The 22,511-nt window shown below is 43.9% G+C and overlaps 1 protein-coding gene across 2 annotated transcripts; it reads right to left on the reverse strand.

Moving 5' to 3' along the window:
* Nucleotides 1–15,941: 15,941 nt before the first annotated feature.
* On the reverse strand, nucleotides 15,942–21,047 carry LOC123410217 (cystinosin homolog). Of its 2 annotated transcripts, XM_045103122.1 has the most exons (9): nucleotides 20,611–21,047; nucleotides 19,558–19,690; nucleotides 18,358–18,447; nucleotides 18,140–18,264; nucleotides 17,954–17,996; nucleotides 17,477–17,594; nucleotides 17,331–17,380; nucleotides 17,141–17,213; nucleotides 15,942–16,204 (listed from the first exon to the last, which is right to left on the reverse strand). In XM_045103122.1, exons 1-9 carry the CDS (start codon nucleotides 20,730–20,732, stop codon nucleotides 16,143–16,145), a joined length of 816 nt encoding a protein of 271 aa, XP_044959057.1. In that variant the 5' UTR covers nucleotides 20,733–21,047; the 3' UTR covers nucleotides 15,942–16,142. The 2 variants fall into 2 exon arrangements, with proteins under 2 accessions (XP_044959057.1, XP_044959056.1); XM_045103121.1 differs by lacking the exon at nucleotides 15,942–16,204 and having other exon boundaries at nucleotides 16,844–17,213; nucleotides 20,611–21,044.
* Nucleotides 21,048–22,511: the final 1,464 nt, after the last annotated feature.

The following is a 22,511-nucleotide window of genomic DNA, read 5'->3' on the forward strand; positions in this document are numbered from 1 at the left end:
CTCGGACGTCCGACTCCCTCCGGACGTCCGGCTCCTCGCGGACGCCCGGACGTCCGGCAAGTTTCGGACGTCCGGACCCTGTGTGACTTATTGCACCTCCAACGGCTGGATTTCACTCCACACTATATATACTCTTCTCCCACCTTGTGAAAGGGTGTTCAACACATCCAAGATACATCCAAGAACACCTTTCCTCTCACTCACTCTTGTCTACACAAAATCCTAGATCCCAAGAGCATTTGTGAGTCCTTTAGAGTGTTGTTCCAATCAAAAGAAAGATCGTCTCCCTCTCCTCCTTCCCACCAAAGTGATTTGTGATTTGAGCAAGTTTTGAGCAATCCACGTGATCTTGTTACTCTTGGACGTTGGAGACTCCTAGGCGGTAGGAGTCTTTGGAGAGGAATCAAACCATTGTGATATCCCCCGGAAAGTTTGTGAAGGTTTGGAAGCCACCTCAAGGCTTACCACTAGTGGTTGAGAAACGCCTTCGTGGAGTTATCTCAAAGGGAGAATAGGGTGAGCCTTCGTGGCGTTGGTGTGCCTTCGTGGTAACATCCGCCCCTCTAACGGTGACGTAGCTTCCCTCCAAGGAAGTGAACATCGGGATACATCCTTGTCTCTCTCGGAGTTTCGGTTATTCCTAACCCTAACTCTCTACTTGTGTTAATCCTTATTACATACTTGTATTTGCTTAATGTTTACCGCTTGCCTTGCTTCACTCCTAATAGCTTACTCTTTGTCATAGCAATTATTAGGCTTACACTTATATTCCGCACTTTAGCCTAAAATTGCTAAGTAATTGTTAAAATTTGGATTTGTACCTATTCACCCCCCCATTAGGTCCATCTTGATCCTTTTCACACCTTCAATGGTTTATTGAATATCGATCATAGTGTTACACATGTTCATGATATTGGTGCCAAAAGATACGAGGTAATGATGATAGTACCACTTACTTGTGGCACTGCCGCTTGAGTCATGTTGGTATAAATTGCATGAAGAGGTTCCATGCTGATGGATCTTTATACTCACTTGATTTTGAATCACTACTGACATGCAAATCATACCACATGAGCAAGGCCTTGTTTTCATTGAGATGAAACAAGATAGTAACTTGTTGGAAGTGATACATTTTGATGTATGCAGTCGAATGGGTGCTGAGGCACGCAGTGGATATCATTATGTTCTTACTTCAATGACGATTTGAGTAGATACAAGAGTATTTACTTAATGAATCGCAAGTCTGAAATATTGAAAAGTTCAATTCTGTTTCGGAGTGAACTTCGTCGTAACAAGAGGATAAACTGTCTACGATATGATCATAGAAATGAATATCTAAGTTACGAGTTTTGGTACGCAGTTAAGACAATGTGGAAATTGTTTCGCAGTTCATGCCACCTGGAACATCATAGTGTGATGATGTGTCTGAACGTCATAGCCACGCACTATTTGGTATGGTGCATGCTATGATGTCTCTTATGAATTACCACTATCGTTTATGGGTTATGCATTAGAGACAACCGCATTCACTTTAAATAGGGCACCGCGTGTTTCCGTCGAGATGACACAGTATAGACTGAGGTTTAGAGAAATCTAAACTATCGTTTCTTGAAAGTTTGGGGCTTCGACACTTATGTGAAAAAGTTTCAGTCTGATAAGCTCGAACCCAAAGCGGATAAATGCATCTTCGTAGGATATCCAAAACAGTTGGGTACATCTCCTATCTCAGATCCGAAAGCAAAGTGTTTGTTTCTAGAAACGGATCCTTTCTCGAGGAAAGGTTTCTCTCGAAAGAATTGAGTGGGAGGGTGGTAGAACTTGATGAGGTTATTGAACCATCACTTCAACCAGTGTGTAGCAGGGCGCAGGAAGTTGTTCCTGTGGCGCCTACACCAATTGAACTGAAAGCTGATGATGGTAATCATCGAGCATCAGATCAAGTTACTAAAAACCTCGTAGGTTGACAAGGTCGCGTACTACTGCAGAGTGGTACGGTAACCGTGTCTTGGAGGTCATGTTGTTGAGCAATAGTGAACCTACGAGTTATGGAGAAAGCAATGGTGGGCCCGGATTCCGACAAATGGCTGGAGGCCATGAAATCTGAGAGAGGATCCATGTATGAAAACAAAGTGTAGACTTTGGAAGAACTACTTGATGGTCATAGGACTATTGAGTAAAGATGGATCTTTAAAAGGAAGACAGACGATGATGGTGATAAGTCACTATTAAGAAAAGCTCGACTTGTCGCAAAGATGTTTCCGACAAGATCAAACAGTTGACTATGATGAGACTTTCTCACTCGTAGCGATGCTAAAAGTTTGTTAGAATTATGTTAGTAGTTGCTGCATTATTTATGAAATATTGCACATAGGATTCAAAACATTGTTTCCTCAACGGTTTCCTTGAGCAAACATTGTATGTGATACAACCAGGAGGTTTTGTCGATCCTAAAGATACTAGCAAGTATGCAAGCTCGAGCGATCCTTCAATGGACTGGTGCAAGCATCTCGGAGTTGGAATATACACTTTGATGAGATGATCAAAGATTTTGGGTTTGTACAAGGTTTATGAGAAACTTGTATTTCCAAAGAAGTGAGTGGGAGCACTATAGAATTTCTGATAAGTATATGTGGTTGACATATTGTGGATCAGAAGTAATGTAGAATTTCTGTAAAGCATACAAGGTTGTTTGAAAGGAGTTTTTCAAAGGAATACCTGGATTGCGCTACTTGAACGTTGAGCATCAAAGATCAATGGAGATAGATCGAAAGCGCTTAATAGAAGTTTCAACAAGATGCATGCCTTGACAAGTTTTTGAAGGAGTTCAAAATAGATCAACAAAGAAGGAGTTCTTGGTTGCATTGTAAGGTGTGAGTTTGAGTAAGACTCAAAACCCGACCCCGGCAGAATAAAGAGAATAGACGAAGGTTGTCTTCTATGCCTTGGCCGTAGAATCTGAAGTATGCCATGCTGGGTACCGCACCTGACGTGTGCCTTGACTCAAAGTCTGTTGAGAGGTACAGAGAGTGATTCATGATTGAATCACTAGCAGCGGTCAAAATTTATCCTTAGTAACTGATGGACTAAGGAATTTTTCTCGATTATGGAGGTGGTTAAAGTGTTCGTCGTAAAGGGTTACGTCGATGCAAGCTTTGACACTAATCCGAATAACTACGAGTAGTGAAACGGATTCGTATAGTAGAGTAGATATTTGGAGTATTTCCAAATAGCACATAGTAGTAGCATCTATAAGATGACATAAAGATTTGTAAAGAACACACGAATCTGAAAGTTTCGGAACCGTTGACTAAAACCTCTCTCACGAGCAAGACGTGATCAGACCCCATAACTATATGGGTGTTGGATTCGTTGGAATCACATGGTGATGTGAACTAGATTATTGACTCTAGTGCAAGTGGGAGACTGTTGGAAATATGCCCTAGAGGCAATAATAAATTAGTTATTATTATATTTCTTTGCTCATGATAATCGTTTATTATCCATGCTATAATTGTATTGATTGGAAACACAGTGCATGTGTGGATACATAGACAAAACACTGTCCCTAGTAAGCCTCTAGTTGACTAGCTCGTTGATCAAAGATGGTCAAGGTTTCCCGACCATAGGCAAGTGTTGTCACTTGATAACGGGATCACATCATTTGGAGAATCATGTGATGGACTAGACCCAAACTAATAGACGTAGCATGTTGATCGTGTCATTTTGTTGCTACTGTTTTCTGCATGTCAAGTATTTGTTCCTATGACCATGAGATCATATAACTCACTGACACCGGAGGAATGCTTTGTGTGTATCAAACGTCGCAACGTAACTGGGTGACTATAAAGATGCTCTACAGGTATCTCTGAAGGTGTTCGTTGAGTTAGTATGGATCGAGACTGGGATTTGTCACTCCGTGTGATGGAGAGGTATCTCGGGGCCCACTCGGTAATACAACATCACACACAAGCCTTGCAAGCAATGTGACTTAGTGTAAGTCATGGGATCTTGTATTACGCAACGAGTAAATAGACTTGCCGGTAAACGAGATTGAAATAGGTATGCGGATACCGACGAACGAATCTCGGGCAAGTAACATACCGAAGGACAAAGGGAATGACATACGGGATTATATGAATCCTTGGCACTGAGGTTCAACCGATAAAGATCTTAGGAATATGTAGGATCCAATATGGGCATCCAGATCCCGCTATTGGATATTGACCGAGGAGTCCCTCGGGTCATGTCTACATAGTTCTCGAACCCGCAGGGTCTGCACACTTAAGGTTCGACGATGTTTTATGCGTATTTGAGTTATATGGTTGGTTACCGAATGTTGTTCGGAGTCTCGGATGGGATCACGGACGTCACGAGGGTTTCCGGAATGGTCCGGAGACGAAGATTGATATATAGGATGACCTCATTTGGTTACCGAAAAAGTTTCGGGCTCATCGGTAGCATACCGGGAGTGCCGGGAGGGGTGACGGGGACCATCGAGAGGGGTGTCACGCCCCAAGGGGTCTCATGGGCTATGGGAAGAGATAAACCAGCCCCTAGTGGGCTGGAATAAGTTCTCACTAAGGCCCATAAGGTTTGAGAAGGGAAAAACACAAGGTGGAAAGAGTTTCCAAGTGGGAAGGTGGAATCCTACTCCAAGTAGGATTGGAGTAGGACTCCTCCACCTCAAATTTCGGCCAAACCTTGAGGGTTTGAGGCTGCCTCCTCCCCTCCCTCCCTCCTATATATACTGAGGTATTAGGGCTGATTTGAGACAACTTTGCCACGGCAGCCCGACCACATACCTCCACGGTTTTTCCTCTAGATCGCGTTTCTCCGGAGCTCGGGCGGAGCCCTGCTGAGATTAGATCACCACCAACCTCCGGAGCGCCGTCACGCTGCCGGAGAACTCATCTACCTCTCCGTCTCTCTTGCTGGATCAAGAAGGCCAAGATCATCGTCGAGCTGTACGTGTGCTGAACGCGGAGGTGCCGTCCGTTCGGCACTAGATCGGAGCGGATCGTGGGACGGATCGCGGGACGGTTCGCGGGGCGGATCGAGGGACGTGAGGACGTTCCACTACATCAACCGCGTTTATTAATGCTTCTGTTGTGCGATCTACAAGGGTACATAGATCGGAAATCCCCTCTCGTAGATGGACATCACCATGATAGGACTTCGTGCGCGTAGGAAATTTTTTGTTTCCCATGCGACGTTCCCCAACATAAAGGCCTATTTGAACAAGAGTTTTTCAATGAAGGACCTTGGAGAAGCTGCATACATATTAGGCATCAAGATCTATAGAGATAGATCGAGACGCCTCATAGGTCTTTCGCAAAGTACATACCTTGACAAGATATTGAAGAAGTTTAATATGGAAAACTCAAAGGGTTCTTGCCAGTTTTGCAAGGTATGAGATTGAGTAAGACTCAGTCGTCGACCACGGCAGCAAATAGAGAGAAGATGAGTACTGTCCCCTACGCTTCAGTCGTAGGCTCTCTAATGTATGCCATGCTGTGTACCAGACCTGATATAAACCTTGCCATAAGTTTGGTAGGGAGGTACCAAAGTGATCCCGGTATGGAAGACTGGACAGCGGTCAAGAATATCCTTAAGTACCTGAAAAGGACTAAGGAAATGTTTTTCGTTTATGGAGGTGACGAAGAGCTCGTCGTAAAGGGTTACGTTGACGCTAGCTTCGACACAGATCCGGATGACTCTAAGTCACAGACCGGATACGTATATGTTTTGACTGGTGGGGCAGTGAGCTGGTGCAGCAGCAAGCAAGAAGTCGTGGCAGCGTCTACATGTGAAGCGGAGTACATAGCTGCTTCAGAAGCGGCTCATGAAGGAATTTGGATGAAGGAGCTCATCACCGACCTTGGAGTGGTTCCAAGCGCGTCGGGTCCAATGACACTCTTCTGTGAGAACACTCGGGCCATTGCCATTGCCAAGGAGCCCACGTTTCACCGAAAGACCAAGCACATCAAACGCCGCTACAACTCCATCCAGGACCATGTCCAGAGTGGAGTAATAGATATTTGTAAAGTACACACGGATCTGAATATTGCAGACTTGTTGACCAAACCTCTTCCACGAGTAAAACATGATCAACACCATAATGCTATGGGTGTTCGATACATCACAATGTAACTAGATTATTGACTCTGGTGCAAGTGGGAGACTGTTGGAAATATGCCCTAGAGGCAATAATAAAATGGTTATTATCATATTTCCTTGTTCATGATAATCGTCTATTGTTCATGCTATAATTGTATTAACAGGAAACAGTAATACATGTGTGAATAAATAGATCACAATGTGTCCCTAGCAAGCCTCTAGTTGGCTAGCTCGTTAGTCAATAGATGATCATGGTTTCCTGGTCATGGGCATTAGATGTCATTGATAACGGGATCACATCATTGGGAGAATGATGTGATGGACAAGACCCAATCCTAAGCATAGCACTAGATCGTATTGTTCGTATGCTAAAGCTTTTCTAATGTCAAGTGTCTTTTCCTTCGACCGTGAGATTGTGCAACTCCCGGATACCGTATGAGTGCTTTGGGTGTATCAAACGTCACAACGTAACTGGGTGACTATAAAGGTGCACTACGGGTATCTCCGAAAGTGTCTGTTGGGTTGGTACGAATCGAGATCGGGATTTGTCACTCCGTGTGACGGAGAGGTATCTCTGGGCCCACTCGGTAGAACATCATCATGAGCTCAATGTGACTAAGGAGTTAGTCACAAGATGACGTGCTACGGAACGGGTAAAGAGACTTACCGGTAACGAGATTGAACAAGGTATAGGTATACCGACGATCGAATCTCGGGCAAGTTCTGTACCCACAGACAAAGGGAATTGTATACGGGATTGATTGAGTCCTTGACATCGTGGTTCATCCGATGAGATCATCGTGGAGCAAGTGGGAGCCACCATGGGTATCCAGACCCTGCTGATGGTTATTGGCCGGAGAGGTGTCTTGGTCATGTCTGCCTGTCTCCCGAACCCGTAGGGTCTACACACTTAAGGTTCGATGATGCTAGGGTAATAGGGAATTGTTATACGAGGTTATCGAAAGTTGTTCGGAGTCCCGGATGAGATCCCGGACGTCACGAGGAGCTCCGGAATGGTCCGGAGGTAAAGATTGATATATAGGACGGATGGTTTCGGACACCGGAAGTGTTTCGGGCATCACCAGTAACGTACCGGGACCACCGGAGGTGGCCCCGGGGGTCCACCGAAAGGGGTCAACGACCCCGGGAGACTAGATGGGCCAAGTGGGGGAGGGAACCAGCCCCTAGGTGGGCTGGTGCGCCCCCCACTCAGCCCATGGCGCAGGGAGATGGGAGAAGGGGGGAACCCTAGCGCAGGTGGGCCTAAGGCCCACCAGAGGGGTGCGCCACCCCTCCTCCCCCCTTTGGCCGCCGCACCTCCCCCCATCTAGGGCTGCCGCCCCCCAGGAGAGGGAAACCCTCAAGGGGGCGCAGCCCCTCCCCCCCTATATATAGTGGGCACTTTTGGCCATTGGGGAACACACTTTTGCCTCTCCCTCGGCGCAGCCCTGCCCTTCTTTCTCCTCCTCTCTGCCGATGCTTGGCGTAGCCCTGCCGGGAGACCTCGTCTCTCCATCGACACCACGCCATCGTGCTGCTGGAGTTCTTCCCCAACCTCTCCCTCCTCCTTGCTGGATCAAGGTGCGGGAGACGTCACCGGGCTGCACGTGTGTTGAACGCGGAGGTGCCGTAGTTCGGCACTAGATCAGAATCACACCGCGATCTGAATCGCCGCGAGTACGACTCCATCAACCGCGTTCTAGTAACGCTTCCGCTTAGCGATCTTCAAAGGTATGAAGATGCACTCACCCCTCTCTCGTTGCTGGTCTCTCCATAGGAAGATCTGAATATGCGTAGGAATTTTTTTGAATTTATGCTACATTACCCAACATATACATCATGCATCACAACATATCAACATGCATCATATCAAAACAAACATACGAGTTAATTTCTCCAACATGCATCATACCATCATTTTTTTCAAAAAAAATTAATGAACTATTCACACTACCATTCCAACTAGTGATTAGAGTTCATACCCAACCCCATAAAACATCTGGAATCAACCTAAAACAATCTTAGGGTACAAAAAAATAAATCCAGTTTACAAAAAAGGGTGATTTGAAACAAATAGTGTGACGAATAAGAAGCTATTTGACTAAAAATAATTGAAGGGATTAGAGGGATCAGAGGAGCTTACTTTGCTCATTTCGGGGCCATCTCGATCCGCAGAAACGGTGAAGAAACGAAGAAGATCCGAGGGGGGAGTGGAAGAGATGAAAGAGGGGCGAGAGGGAGTTCCTGCCTCTGTTCTTGGTGACTAGGAGGGGAGACGGGGCTAGGACGGGCGGATCGTCCGCATATAACTGCTCACACCCTACCGCTAGGGTCTGTGATAGTAGGGGTGACACAGGCTACCGCCAGGGCGTGCGGAGGTACGAGGGGACGAAGGGGGACGACGTCCGTCTATCGCTGCTGACATGGATTAGTCGCCTACCGTCGTAGACCCAGGCGGTAGGTTATTGTGACAACCCGAGACCGACGCTCCAGAAGATTCCCCTTTTTTCCGTAGTCGTCGTGTTATTATTTTGTTTATCGCATCATCACAGCATCATGCGCATCATATGCATTGCATCGGCACTCCGTTGCCGCCAGTTTTCAAAACCTGCATCCGTTGTTAGTTGCCAGTTCCCTCCGTTTTTGTCGCTGACCGTGTTGAGCCCGACCACACACGCCCGCGCCCACGGCATCGCCAAAACCTTGTTTTTAAAAGTGCGTATAAAACTTCCTCTGATTGGGTTGAAACTTTACGTGCGGTCTTATTTAGTTGTACGTAGGCCACTTGCCAATTTTCGTCGCAATCGGAGTCCGTCTGGTACCCGAACGGCCGACCGTAGCGGCACCGTATTCGGTTTATCGTCAGAAGTTTTTCGGTGTTTAAAAATCACGTTGTCGGGTGCCCGTTTTCCCTCTCATCTCCGGCTAGCCACTCTACACAACCACTTAGCCCGTCCCCGCATTCGAGATCGTTCGATTTAGATCGCGCGGTTAAAACCGGGGCAATAAACTGCTAAACATAGCCCCCCATTGTTATAAATAGGCCTCCCATGCCATTTTTAGACAGCAAACCCTAATCTCCCTCGGGATGCGCGTCCACCTACCTCCTCAGCCTCTCTCTCTCCTCCCTCCCTTTTGAGCGCCGTTGTCGGGCCCGCGAGCCCGCGCGAGGCCCGCTGAGCCCATCGCGCCGCGTCGCCTGCTCCTGGCCCCTCGTCGCGCCGCCCTGCCTCCTGCGCCTCCCTAGCGCGTCGCCTCTCCTCACGCGAGCAGCTGCGCGCCGCCGCCCCTAGCGCGCCTTCGCTAGCGCTGCTCCGCAGCACCTCGCCAGCATGCCGCCGCCGTGCCCCGCCGGTCGCCGCCGCAGGAGGCTGCCGCCTCCACCCCCTCGCGACGATCTGGATCGGGGATCCAGATCCGCCGTCGCCACGTGCCTGGGCTGCCTCTCCGCCGACTGGGCCAGGCCAGGCCAGGTCGCCCCTCGGCCCACTCCCGTCGCCGCGTTGACCCGCTCCTAGGCCAGATCCGAGCCGCCCCAGTTCCCCCGCGCCGGCCCAAGTGGCTCTCAGGTGAGCAGCTCCCCCCAAACCCGCTATTGTTCGCCTGAGGCAAGTTTAGCTAAGTTGCGCTCAATGCCAGATTCAGCCCAGATTTCGAATTAGGCTCGATAGTATTTTTTTTAGGATTTTCGAATTTATTAATTTTAAGGAATTAGCTGATTTTCAAACCTCCGTAGATTTCAAACCGTGCGCCGGATCGCAGCGAGTAAAATATGAAACTTGATTAGTTTTCCTCGTAGATTAATATTTTGCCACTTGCATGCATGTTTGAAGTTGTTTGACCTGTCATATGCCTAGATTTGCGTGATGTCTTAATATGTTAGATATCCCGTATTTATTTTTGCGCGTGTCCAGATTGTTCAAATCCCATAGATAAAATGTTCATGTTGTTCAGGACCCTTTGCCATGTATTTTAGAGTAGTTGTTTGCATTTTTGTATGTAGGTTTCGTCGCTTGTTTGCTATGTCGTGTTTAGGACATAATCTCGCATATATGTGTGGCGCTAGTTTATTTTTCGAACCCCACATATTATATATGTTTTCGGGGTAGAAAATCCATAGAATTTAACTGTGCAATTAGTTTTGCCTTTCGAGTAAGTTGGCGTGCATGATATTTCTATCATGTTTCCCCCTTGTCTATTTTATGTGATTTATTCCGTGCGTGATATGCATGAGTTGTGAACTAGAGATATGCCCTTGGATATGTATGCTAGCCCCTGGTAATTTTGGTTGCAGTAGAAATCCATGTTTAGGTGTTGTTTGCTTGTTGTCAACATGCTAGAAAATAGTGCTGATTTGGAGATGTTGAAATATTTCTAAGTCTGAAATCTGTTATATTTTGTTGTTGTCTTGTCATGAGTTTTGCTAGTGTTCTATATCTCTTTTGAGGTTAGTGCAATGGAGTTAGTTGTATTCCTTACGATTCTCTAGCATGCTGTAAATTTTCATGTCATTTGGTGCCCTGTAGCATATAGTTTTGGTGCTGTCAATATGTCTTCTGGTCGAAAATTGGACTGTCAAAAACTGGTATTTTCTCCAAGTCTGAAACTGTGCGTGAGATGCCATTTTGTGAGTTCATTCCCTAGTGATCCATGCTGCCATGCTAGATGTTATTAGTAGGGTGTTGAAGTGCATCTTTCTCTCTACTGTCTCATGCCTTGTTTGAGCATTTTAGATTTATGTAGCTTGTTGTTTTGGGGTGTAAAAAATGCCATGTTGCTGTTTTTGGCAGATTATGACTATTTCTTGTGTAGCTTGTGTGTGTTGAACCGTTGCTCCGTTTTGATCGTGTCCTATATGAAACTTTCTTATAATCTCGTGTAGGTTCATATTATCTTGCTGTTTGTATGTTTCGGGATGCTTGTGACTGTCGTTGCACACACATTGCATTCATGCCATCATATCTTGAAGTGATCATATCTTGTGAACCGTAGCTCCGTTGGAGATGTTCTCTATGTGTAAATTGATGGGAACGACACGTAGAATCGCGTGAACCTATTTATTTTGCTGTTTAACAAATATTAAAATGTGTTAGTTCAGATCTGGACAGAATTATAAATTAACATATGGGGTCAGTCTGGAGATGCTATAAGTCGTTTCCGACCTTATTTAAAATGCCTTGATAGGTATATTAATTACCCTTCACCTGTTGCCATGTTTAACCACAATTAATATTGCCGTGTACCTAATCGGGATAGAACTAAATAATTTGTATGTGGAGTTTCGTCAATATGCAACTCGTCGCATATTGAACTTCACTTAATGTGTAGTATTTGATTGTTGTGAATTGACATGCCATGTCTTGCATATATTCAACTGATCATGCATCATATGTGGATTGCATCTTGTTGTACATGTGCCGTGGTGAATATCTGTGTTGATGCTTGTTTCCGGTTTGCTTCATCTCAATAGAGTTCCGCAACCGTGTTGAAAAGTGAGGACCCGTTCGACTACATCGGTTCGTCTGCTTCTCGGAGTCATTCTTCTTCCAAGCGGGATCTCAGGCAAGATGACCATTTCCCTAGATACCATTACTATCATTGTCATGCTAGTTTTATCATTTCTATCGTTATGTCTCGCTGCCTACCACCTGTTTAATATCAGCCTCTCAACATTGCCATGAAAACCTTCAACCTGTTCACCACCTAGCAAATCACTGATTGACTATGTTACCGCTTGCTTAACCATGTGTTAGCGTTGCTAGTTGCACGTGTCATTGCTTCCATGTGATAACATGGGTTCCTTGTTATATCATCATTTATTGCTAATTAATTTAATGCACCTATATACTTGGTAAAAGGTGGAAGGCTCGACCTTTCTAGCCTGGTGTTTTGTTCCACCTTTGCCCCCTTAGTTTCGGCTACCGGTGTTATGTTTCATAAATGAGCGCTCCTAACATGCTTGGGTTGTTATGGGACCCCCTAGATTCTCGTTTTAGGATAAAGCTCGTCTGGCAAGGCCCAACATTGGTACTATATTTTCCCAACATATTAATTCTGTTAATACTGAAAAACATAGGGAGTTAGCGCTACTCGAGGAGTAATTCAACATAATACAAGGGGGCCGGTGCTGATGGTGTTGGTCCCAAACTGACCAGCTTATTAACGCTACCCGGGGCAACTCGGCGTTTGGCGCGGTAACCATCGCTCATCCGGTATGCCCTGAGGACGAGATACGCGACTCCTATCGGGATTGTCGGCACGTCGGGCGGCCTTGCTGGACTTGTTTTACCTTTATCGAGCGTCTTGTGCGAGGGATTCTGAGGATGCTTTGAGCTAACTCGAGGTTGAGGTTTTCCAATAGGGATCCGAGGAGATCACGGGTTTCCCTGATCGAGGTCATTCTGTCGCAGCGTGTGGTAGTTTGTGATGGACTAGTTGGAGCACCCCTGCAGGGTTAAATCTTTCGGAAAGTCGTGCCCGCAATTATGTGGCAACGTGGATACTTTGTTTAACACCGGGTTCTAGATAACTTGAAGTTAACTTAGCTAAAACTTGCCAACTGAGTGCGTAACCGTGACTGTCTCTTTCGTGAGCTCCTTCTCTGATCGAGGACACGGTGGGGTTATGTTTGACGTAAGTAGGTGTTCAGGATCATTCATTTGATCACCAGTAGTTCACGTCCGCTATGCGTAGATCATCCCCTCTTTATTCTTGTACTCGTAAGTTAGCCACTAAATAAATGCTCACCCATTAAGCTTTGCTAGTCTTGATACCTTTGGAAATAAGATTGCTGAGTCCCCTGTGGCTCACAGATTACTACAACACTAGTTGCAGGTACACGTAAGGTGATTTTATGATGTGAGTGAGATGATTGTGCTTTTGGAGTTTCTTCTTCTTCATCGATCTAGGATGGGTTCCAGGCCGACAGCCTGGGATAACAAGGATGGACATCGTTCTTTTCTCGTTTGTTTTCGTCCGTAGTCGGACCCTGCTCTTCTTCGTGATATTTATGTATTGTACTGATGTGACTCTGATGTAGCTTGTGGCGAGTGTAAGCCAATTCCATATACTCTTCTCTTCAGTACATGTACTTGTAACGATATTCATTATTGCGAAACGACGAGATGCGCTTCTATCCCTGTCGAGGCCCTCGCGCCAAAATAAGGATAGGGTCGCATCTTAGATGTTACAGTTATGTAATCCTACCGCCGAGTCCCCTGACACTAGGAAAAATGGCCAGATGATGAAAAACAACGAACCGGGGTCAGATCCGACTAAGCTTATCCAAAAGGGTCAAAACACGACTTTTTGCGTCCACCCGAGCTCGTGTTGTGGTGCGGCCTTGGTCAAATCTTGGACTAGATTCTTAAAAGGAAAAGCAGACTAGATTCTTAGAAGGAAAAGCATTGTGTTCAAGAAAAAAAAGAACACAATTCTGTTCTTTTTTATGCAAGTTGTTGTGTTTTTTTGACATAGTACATGGTTAAATATGTTCCTTTCCATTGAACGCACATCGTCGGAAGCCCAAAATAAATCCGAAAAATACATGAACGAGTGTCAAGTTTAAGGCTTGGATGTTCGTGGGCTGCGGATACAACTATCATCCCGGGCATCCAACCATAGGTTGGTTTGCCGAGAGTTGTTGTGGTGATAATATGATAAAATCGACCGCGTCGAAAGCCGTTGGTTATAAGAATAGCCATTTTGCTCTTTCTCCCCGTGAATGTCCGCCAAAAATCTCATATTGCACTGAACACTAGCCTCCTGGCTCCTCTCTCCTGAAAATATTAAGGTTTATTTGTCTTCCGTCGGTGTCGGTGTTGGTCCACCTCGTCTCCTATGGCATTAGGACCATGGGGACGCAGTGGACCATGGGGACGCGTTGGTCCACCTCGTCTCTATTTTTAAATGTTTCTTTGAGTTTGTTAAGGGATTGTGTCATGTTTGAGGAAGGCGACACGACCGTGGCTCCCTAAAGATGGAATATGATTTTCCTTGACTAGCCCTTATTTTGATGGTGCGCCTAGCATCGTTGATAGGCATGTGAAGGTGTGTCTCCGATGGACCTGTCTTTGACGGATTTGTTCAAATCTAGTGTTCATTCGTCTATGTTCGTCTGTCTTCGGGTTGGATCCTTCCGATCTACGCTACTCTTCATCGGCGGCGATTGTTGTTCTGATGCGCTGGCCCTATGGGGTCTTACCATGATGACTATCTACAACAACAAGTTTTGCCCGGCTCCGACAAGGATGGGGCGATGATGGCGACGCATCTTCGATTCGCTTCTGTGCTTGTAGTCGTCGCTAGGTGGTCTATGAATCTGGATGTACTTTTTATTTATTTTAGTGTTTGTTAGGGCATGTACAATGCATAGCCTCAGGACGATGTCTCGTATGCCATGTAGGATCGGATGTCAGAAAAAGTAGGTTTGAATGAGAAAGTGAGATCATGTATTAGTATTTATTTTCTATTCTTTGATGAGGCCCACTAGTGGTAGCTTGCATTGGGAAGGAAAAATCAATATAGATGCCTCAAGTTACTTTTTGTCATGGGACATTTACATCCATATGCCACAATTGTATATGCCCTTATACTATCATGATTAAAAAAATAGTATCAAAAGTTCTTTTAAAAAAAAGCCCATGTGACGAGCCTTATTGTTCTCCCCACGAACCCTTTTTTCATGCTTCGCTAAACTTTTCTTTTTCTTTAAAACAAGGCATGTGTTGCAGTTGCAACGAAACCACCTCCTCGTGGCTCCCTCTAGACAAAGTTGGGGCGAGCGCGGCGCTGCCCGACCATTGCAAAATCAGCTACAGTCCGCGGCGGGAAACATCTCATAACATCTTTTGTCTCATATGAGCACTTTTGAAAGATCAAGCTGACATATTATTTTAAGATTGACAAAGTCATCACAAATGTCTTCATAGTCGATGAAAACGTCTACTTTCATTAAACCACATTGTACGGGGATGCTTGGATGAACAAGGGCCCATGTTTCATCTATCGTCGTGACAGACATTCTCGGCTCCTACCACCACCATGGAGTAGCTGCAACAAGTTGGTATTGCAGGATGGTTCATGCCTCATCATGGTCGGTCTCTGCCGCCGAGGATTGGAATGTTCCCGCTATAGTCTCATCTTGGTCCGCACGCCCTAACCTCACCCCACCCCATTTGTAACATGCCCTTGGTTTGCTCGAAGGGAATGTAACAAGGGTCACGCTGCAAAAGCTAGCCTATGGTATAGGGTGTTGTGCACCGTTCAATGAAAGGTAGATTGAATGGGTCACCCGAAGGTGACCGACGGGTGCTCTACGATCAATCGGGTAAACAATGACGTTTTCCCAAAACTGCATCGTATGAGGCAGAGGCGGGGCTGCCCCTCTCTCTTTTTTTGGAAAAAGAAAAAGCCAACCTGAAATACACTTCTTTAGTTGGCCCTCAAGATCACAATCTTCATATGAGAATAACTAAATCGTGTACGTGTCAACTCATGGTATGTTCATTTTGTGTTTCTTGTGGTAAGAATCACATGAGTGAATTGTCTACACTTTGTTTTCTTGTGGTAGTCATGTACTCCCTTTGTTCCTAAATATAAGATATTTTATATATTTTAATATAAACCACATACAGAGCAATATGAGTGAAATCACTCTGTCTATATATACATCCGTATGTAATCTATATTTAAATCTTTAAAATGTCTTATATTTAGGAAATGGGGGAGTAGTGTATTCAATTTTCGTTGCTTCTTCTTAGCTAACATTTGGACATGTCTTTTTTTTGTTGGTATGTACATGTGGACAATGCCATATTCTTAGCTAACATTTGGACATGTCTTTTTTTTTGTTGGTATGTACATGTGGACAATGCCATATTTGGAGGATTCATTCCAACATTTCATCGTTGAGCCCTTTTTGTTTTTGGTCCTTGGAAAATCCATCACACATCTTAATTACTTGGGGGCCTCCATCTTGCTTCATTGGATCCATAAGACCCATCTTCATCTCCAATCCTACAAGTTTACACGGCCATCCCATCTTTCCCATCTTTCACTTGAACAGGGAGAACCGGGTACTCAGAGTCTGGTAAACAAAAAGGAAGAAAAGACATACAAAACTCAAACATCCTCCGATTTACAATTGATATCTTTAAGTACATTTATAAATAGTAGGGGGGGGGGGGGTGTGAATACAAATGTATTAAAATCATAGACCCTCCGTTTTGCGCTTTCTATTGCTTTATCTAACTAGTAGATTGATATTTCTTTGACTAGGTTTGGGTTGGAAATGCTCAAAGATCTTGAGAGAAATGCTCCTACTTTAGTAGTAAATATTTACCATTTTTTATATGAGTAATTAAAATGCAGGAGTAAACAACATAAAGTTTACGGAAAAAGCTAGTTGAATAGCAAGATAGTTCCTACCACGGGGAAATTTAAAGATTATTGCAGTGTAAACAATAATTGAACTTATATGACATGTAATTACCGTCTCAACTTTATTTACTCGGTACTCCTTAAGTAACTCATTTAATAATGAATTAATTCGTTTGCCTACGTATTTATTCCATTTGGAACCGTACAGTGTAACCAAACTGAAGTCAATACACGTGGCTATCCCACTATGGCATTTTTCTTGTCTGAACGTGCCATTGGTGGTGTATAAATAAAAATGCTGCCAGTGATTAGTCAAAGACAAAAGGAAATAACTACAACAGGCAAATAAACTACTGGACGGATCTATTATAAATTGTTTTTATAAATCTTTACAAAAAGTATAAATTTCAACTGACAAAACTGAAGGTCTGCAATATTTAAATTTTTACAGTAATCCGTGGAGAAATATGTACATCAGTTAATTCAAAATACATGAAAAACAATAATCGTGGTGTATCTTTGTTCAAACAAATAGTAACTGAGACAGCACTGCGCGTACTGTATATATATCATACACTATCTTCTTCAGGCTTATCTGAGGGCCTGATCAGAGGAGCTATCCTCTCAGAAATGATGGCCTTACCATTCTCATCCCGTTTGACAGGGTACAACACATAGTGTTGAATTATGAAGAGAAGGTCGAAGAAAACAGTTTCCTACAAATTCAGGGACATGAGATTTAGAAATATTTATACAGCGAGAACGACAAGTCAGAAAGCTAATAGGCGACCAAAAACATGTACAGCCTGTAAAAGACTAGAACTCATGCTCACCAACGAAAGAAGAGTCTTGCCGATATTTCCATAGAAATTCACTAAAGTGTCTGCAGTGTATTTTGTATAGTTAGGAAAAAAATCCAAAAAAATATATAACATAGAGCATGACGGAAATTGCAATCAAAAGGAAAAATGCAGCTTACGCTGATCAATAGCTTGCACACCCATCTGACCAAAGTTTAGCACCCCTCCTGTAAGATCAAGTAAAATATTGCCAATACTCCAACCAACTGTGCTCTTCCGCTTGAAGTTCATCACAGCCTAAGGCAAATAGGTAACATAATAATGGTTAGAAAGGGCTCTAACATCAGTGCACCATTTATGTTTATGTACTTAATTATATTTGCTATAGTCCGTAAATATTCAAGTGAGAATTAGTTTAGAACAACAAGAAAACTTCGCTCAAATGAAATATAAGAAATAACGGCAATTGGACATATTGGGGGTGGCTATGCAACCGACTGCTGATTATTGGATGCAGATACATCATGCTGAATTTCAGTATTAGTTTGCCCTATATTTTGTACTACATATTTGATATCAGTAGTTCGGTAGTCACATCAGGAGACAGTCATTTGGTTGTACTCTGTAACTTAAATAATGATAACAAGTAGCAATACCTGAGGGATGTACTTGACTGTTGTCATCCCAACCTGTATTGAACTGAAATTTACAAAGATAGGAGGAAAATCAGCCCCAGTTTTACTAACAGAAGCAGGATAAAGTATCAATTAAAATTCAGAAACAATAGCTGATCTAACGGACAACGAAAAGCTCCGTCAACAGTGAACGTAGAAAAAACTTACTTGAATACATCAATAAGCCATAGCCAGTCACTTTTTGGCCATGCTACAATTAGGCAAACGATAGCAGCTGACCAGACAACAGCGGTGATTGATATGCACACTTTGGAGACTTTCTGCTGTCCACGCTGTATATTTCGAGTTCAAAGATTCAACATTAAGTTTCACACCGAGAGATTTAGAAGATGGATCAGCAGTCCCCCGAGGACAAGTAAACTAACCTCATAAATAAATACTTGGTAAAGGGTAAAAGATGTCAAGGCCACTGCATGTAGAGAGAAAGCAACATCATTTGCGGCAACAGGAATCATCTGCATCAAACGATACATTTAGTTAATGTTAATTTTAGGCCTGGGTAAATAAAATCTTGGTACTCCCACAAAATTTTTGGAGTTATTTTAACTACATATTAGCAAACAATATAAAGAAATATAATGATACCAGAGTATCTGTGGCAGTAAATAAACCCAAAAAGATTATTAGGTGGCAAATCTATATGTTTTAATGTTTAAGATTTTAGAACATTGACTACAAACTTTCGAATACAGCATCTATTTAAGATCGATGGGAGTAGTTTGTTTCACAAGTACGCCCTCCGTCCTAAAATAAGTGTCTCAAGCGTAGTACTCCCTCCGAAAAGAAATATAAGGGCGTTTAGATGACTACTTTTGGTGATCTAAACGCTCTTCTATTTCTTTATGGAGGGAGTACAAAGTTACTAAAGTTAGTACAAAGTTGAGACATTTATTTTGGGATGGAGGAATTACAACATAACGAAGGACATGGAATGGCTTCTTTTTCTGTAGAAGTACTGACATGTTACAATATAAATGCTAATACCAAAAATATCAAATCATATGTACATCTAGATTTTCTTTGGAATTATCAAATTTGCTAGACATACTAATATATTGAAACTATTTGTATCCAATATTTGCCCTGAACAAATAAAGCAAACATAAAGGAGAACTATAGATGACAATTACACAATTCAGTTACACAGGAATGATGTGAAATTTGTCAGCTAAAAGTGAGTCAGGAATGGCTTTCAACCAGTTGGTGATTGGTCACAAAATAGTCCTAATAGACATCAACAAATTGTATTGGCTATAATAATGGCTCTCATGGTGAGCGGCAATCCTAATCCTAGCTAATAAAGTTCAAAAAATCGCAGCTGTAAAAATCATAGTAACATTAAAATCATACAAGCACAAACCAAAACAGAGACCTTTTGTTCCAGGGCACCTGTTATGATAATTGTGTTCTTAACAAGTGTGGAGATTATTTAAGAATAAGAACAATGGGTAACTGACTAGACATGATGCTAGATTGCAAATATGCTATGATACTGAAAAAATATGTTGCTCCTAAAACTATTCCCACCACGAACTATCCGTATAAATAAGGCAGTGATGCCTAACCTCTTTATCACCAAACTTGTCATGATACTGTTTCTGAATGAAGGGGCTGAAGAATAGAGCAGCATTGTATATGAGGTAGGAAGAGTGCTTTGTGAAATTCAGCACCAGAAAATCGAAGTTCAGACCCACGACACTGCAATTTATGAAAGCAGGTAAACCTCAGAACAAGGAACTTGAATGATAACATAGATATTTTCTGAGCTACTGCACAGAAAATCATGATGGGCCTACATATTTTCTTGTGTCAGAGTACTTGTTTTAAAAATAAAAGATGTGAATTTGCATGTTGTACGTAAATATTGAACAAATGTAAAGGTCCAAAAGAAAACAACTGAGTTAACGAACTGCCACAATCGTGAAAGGTAAATCTAAGGCAAGGAAAAAGAAATGCCGATCAAATACTACACAAACTTATGTACTTCGCCTGGTTGAGTAGAATTGAAACATTACAAAACTATAATTCAAAGTTCAGACTAAAATCTAGCCATAACTGCTCTAATCGTTTTATAACAATCATGATAGATGGACACCAGTGCATAAATTAGATAGGTTTATAAGCACGACAAGCAACTACAGTGCGTATATACACCGCATGTCCTACTACATGCCAAAAGCTCATTCTACTCGATACGAACTGCCTTTGTTTTGTTTTTTTCCCCTATACTTTGCACACATGCCACCCTCCTGCAAACAGGGCCATTATCTTGTCATAGGAGCAAAGCAATCGAGATAATTCGTAGAATTTCCAGCAGCCAAAGACACGGCCCATCATCAGCTCAAGCAAAGCTGTGCATTTTCTAAGCATTTGGCACGTTTTACCACCGTTTCCATCCTACACAGGTACCGGACAATTTTCTCTCCATCGATAGGACGATTTCTTTGCAAAATCAAGACACATGCTTCCTCCGTCCGGAATCAGCTGACGCTCAAACGGGTGCATCTAGCACCGAAATGTGTCTATATACATCCGAGCAAGAATAGCTGGTCAAACAGATCTAGCCCAAGAACGCTACAGCCAAGGGGCAAAGAGGAGGGAGAGAAAGGAGGGAGCACCTCTTGCGCCTGTAGTTGAGGACGACCTGCGGGTAGAAGCTGAAGGACCAGGCGAAGAAGGCGACCCACCCGATGACCTGGTAGAGCACCCCCAGCCCCACCGAGTTCCACGACGACGACATGGCCGGCGGCGGCGGCGTCCGATCGAAAACAAGCCGTCGATTCTATCGCCCGGCCTCCTCCCCCGTCGAGTTTGAGTGCGGGGCCTTCTGACAGCGATCTCTGCTGCGGATCCTGGCCGCTCCCCGGATTTTTATAGTGCGGGAAAGGGAGAGCCGGAATCCGGAGGAGATGGAATCGATTAATATCTCCCCGATTCCCCGTGCAGCGCCCCCGTCGTCAACGCGCAATTACTCCCATGCTTGCTGGGGGAAAACAGCCCCAGGTCCGGCTTCACAACGGATCCGGACGGGTCCCTGGGCAGGTGCGGGTTTGCGGTTTCTTTTCGGTCGTGAAGGGTTGGTTTGCAGTTATTATTGCCAGTTTGCCACTCACGGGCTGAATCTTTCCTGTAGTATTTTACTTTCTTTTTTTGAGAAAATCCTTTTCCAGTTTTGGGTATATTTAAGAGTTTTAGGCTTGGCCCATTTACCAATTTCTACAATAAATCTCAAATTTCCATGTAAAGCAAGAAATTCCTTTAAAAAAAATGTAAGACAAGAGGTGAAGGTGCTATCTTTAGTCTTACCTTGGTACCGGAGGTCAAGTCTAAACTCCTTGTAATGTCTCCACCACACAAATACTAGTAGTTAGCTTCTATCACTTTGCTCTTATTGAGTGTTGGATCTTCCGAGAGGGATTTCTATCTCTCCGCATACTATGGCCGTCCTTCAAATTTTAATAGGACAGAAAAGGAGAAATCAGAATCCGTAGGACATGGAATAATTAATTTCTTTCCATGCAGTGTCACTGATGTCAACACAATTGCTAGCTTGTTGGAAGAAAAATGGGTGATGGCATTTATAGTTCATCCCATGCCTGGTTTCTGAACGGATCGTGACGGATATATGGTCATGTACAAATTGTTATAGTCTCGAGGTTTGCAGTTATTGCAATGCACGAGGTGAATCATTTTCGGCGGGCGCTAGCATCACCATCCCAAACGTGGTGTATCGGTCACCTCACACGTCATCCAATTGGCATGTCTTTGTCTGTTAGATCCAGCAGAATCTCTCTCCCCTCCGTTGCCGACCCGTTTGAAGTGTTGCCCCCCATCTTTACAAAATTTGCATCCATTCTTCTAGCATCTCTACCTCTTGTAGCAGTGACAGCAAGCAACAACTCGGCCTTTGCAGCATCAGCCCTCAACCCCCGTCCCTTGCAATGCATACATCCCTGTCTTGTAGCTTGCAACACCCGCCGACGGACTTGTGACATCGATGAGATTTGCATTTGCAACAACGACAATCGACTTGCAGCACCCGCAATCGGCTTCTCGGAGTGACGAGATGTCGAGATCTGTAGTTGCATCATTGGTTGTCAGATTGCCTAGATTGGTGAGAACAGTGGTTGCAACAACCCATCTTCCCTTGTGGCGACACAATAATGTATCTGACTTGTGTACAATGTCTCAACTTTGCAGCAACGACTTGCGGGATTGGAAGGTGTGCACGGCTTAGTTGTTTGTGAGATGATCGAGTGTGTGTGAGAGAGAGAGAGAGCGGAAAATGGATGTCTTGATGAAGAAGATGAGTAGCTGGCAAGACGTGTAGAGATAAGAGGTAAGGAGGGGGGAGGAAATATTGGCTCAAGGCTTGGTGGGAGAGCCTCACGGACGTGTGGATGTCCCACGAGTTGACTTACGCCTTGCATCCCACTCGATTGAAATATTTTCCAACTTCTTTTAGTTTTATAGAACTTTCAGTTTTAGGAGTGGTTGACATGAGATAATCGAGAATTTT

Source organism: Hordeum vulgare, chromosome 7H (genome assembly GCF_904849725.1).
Source record: "Hordeum vulgare subsp. vulgare chromosome 7H, MorexV3_pseudomolecules_assembly, whole genome shotgun sequence".
In the NCBI taxonomy this organism is placed as follows: domain Eukaryota; kingdom Viridiplantae; phylum Streptophyta; class Magnoliopsida; order Poales; family Poaceae; genus Hordeum; species Hordeum vulgare.

What these genes read in the sequence shown, in the direction of transcription:
- LOC123410217 (XM_045103121.1), bottom strand. Translation starts at nt 20,732, where the DNA reads ATGTCGTCGTCGTGGAACTCGGTGGGGCTGGGGGTGCTCTACCAGGTC. An exon ending in ACCAAGTATTTATTTATGAG is followed by an intron (nt 18,265 to 18,357) that starts GTTAGTTTACTT and finishes CGAAATATACAG; the next exon opens with CGTGGACAGCAGAAAGTCTC. An exon ending in TGTGCAAGCTATTGATCAGC is followed by an intron (nt 17,381 to 17,476) that starts GTAAGCTGCATT and finishes AATACACTGCAG; the next exon opens with ACACTTTAGTGAATTTCTAT.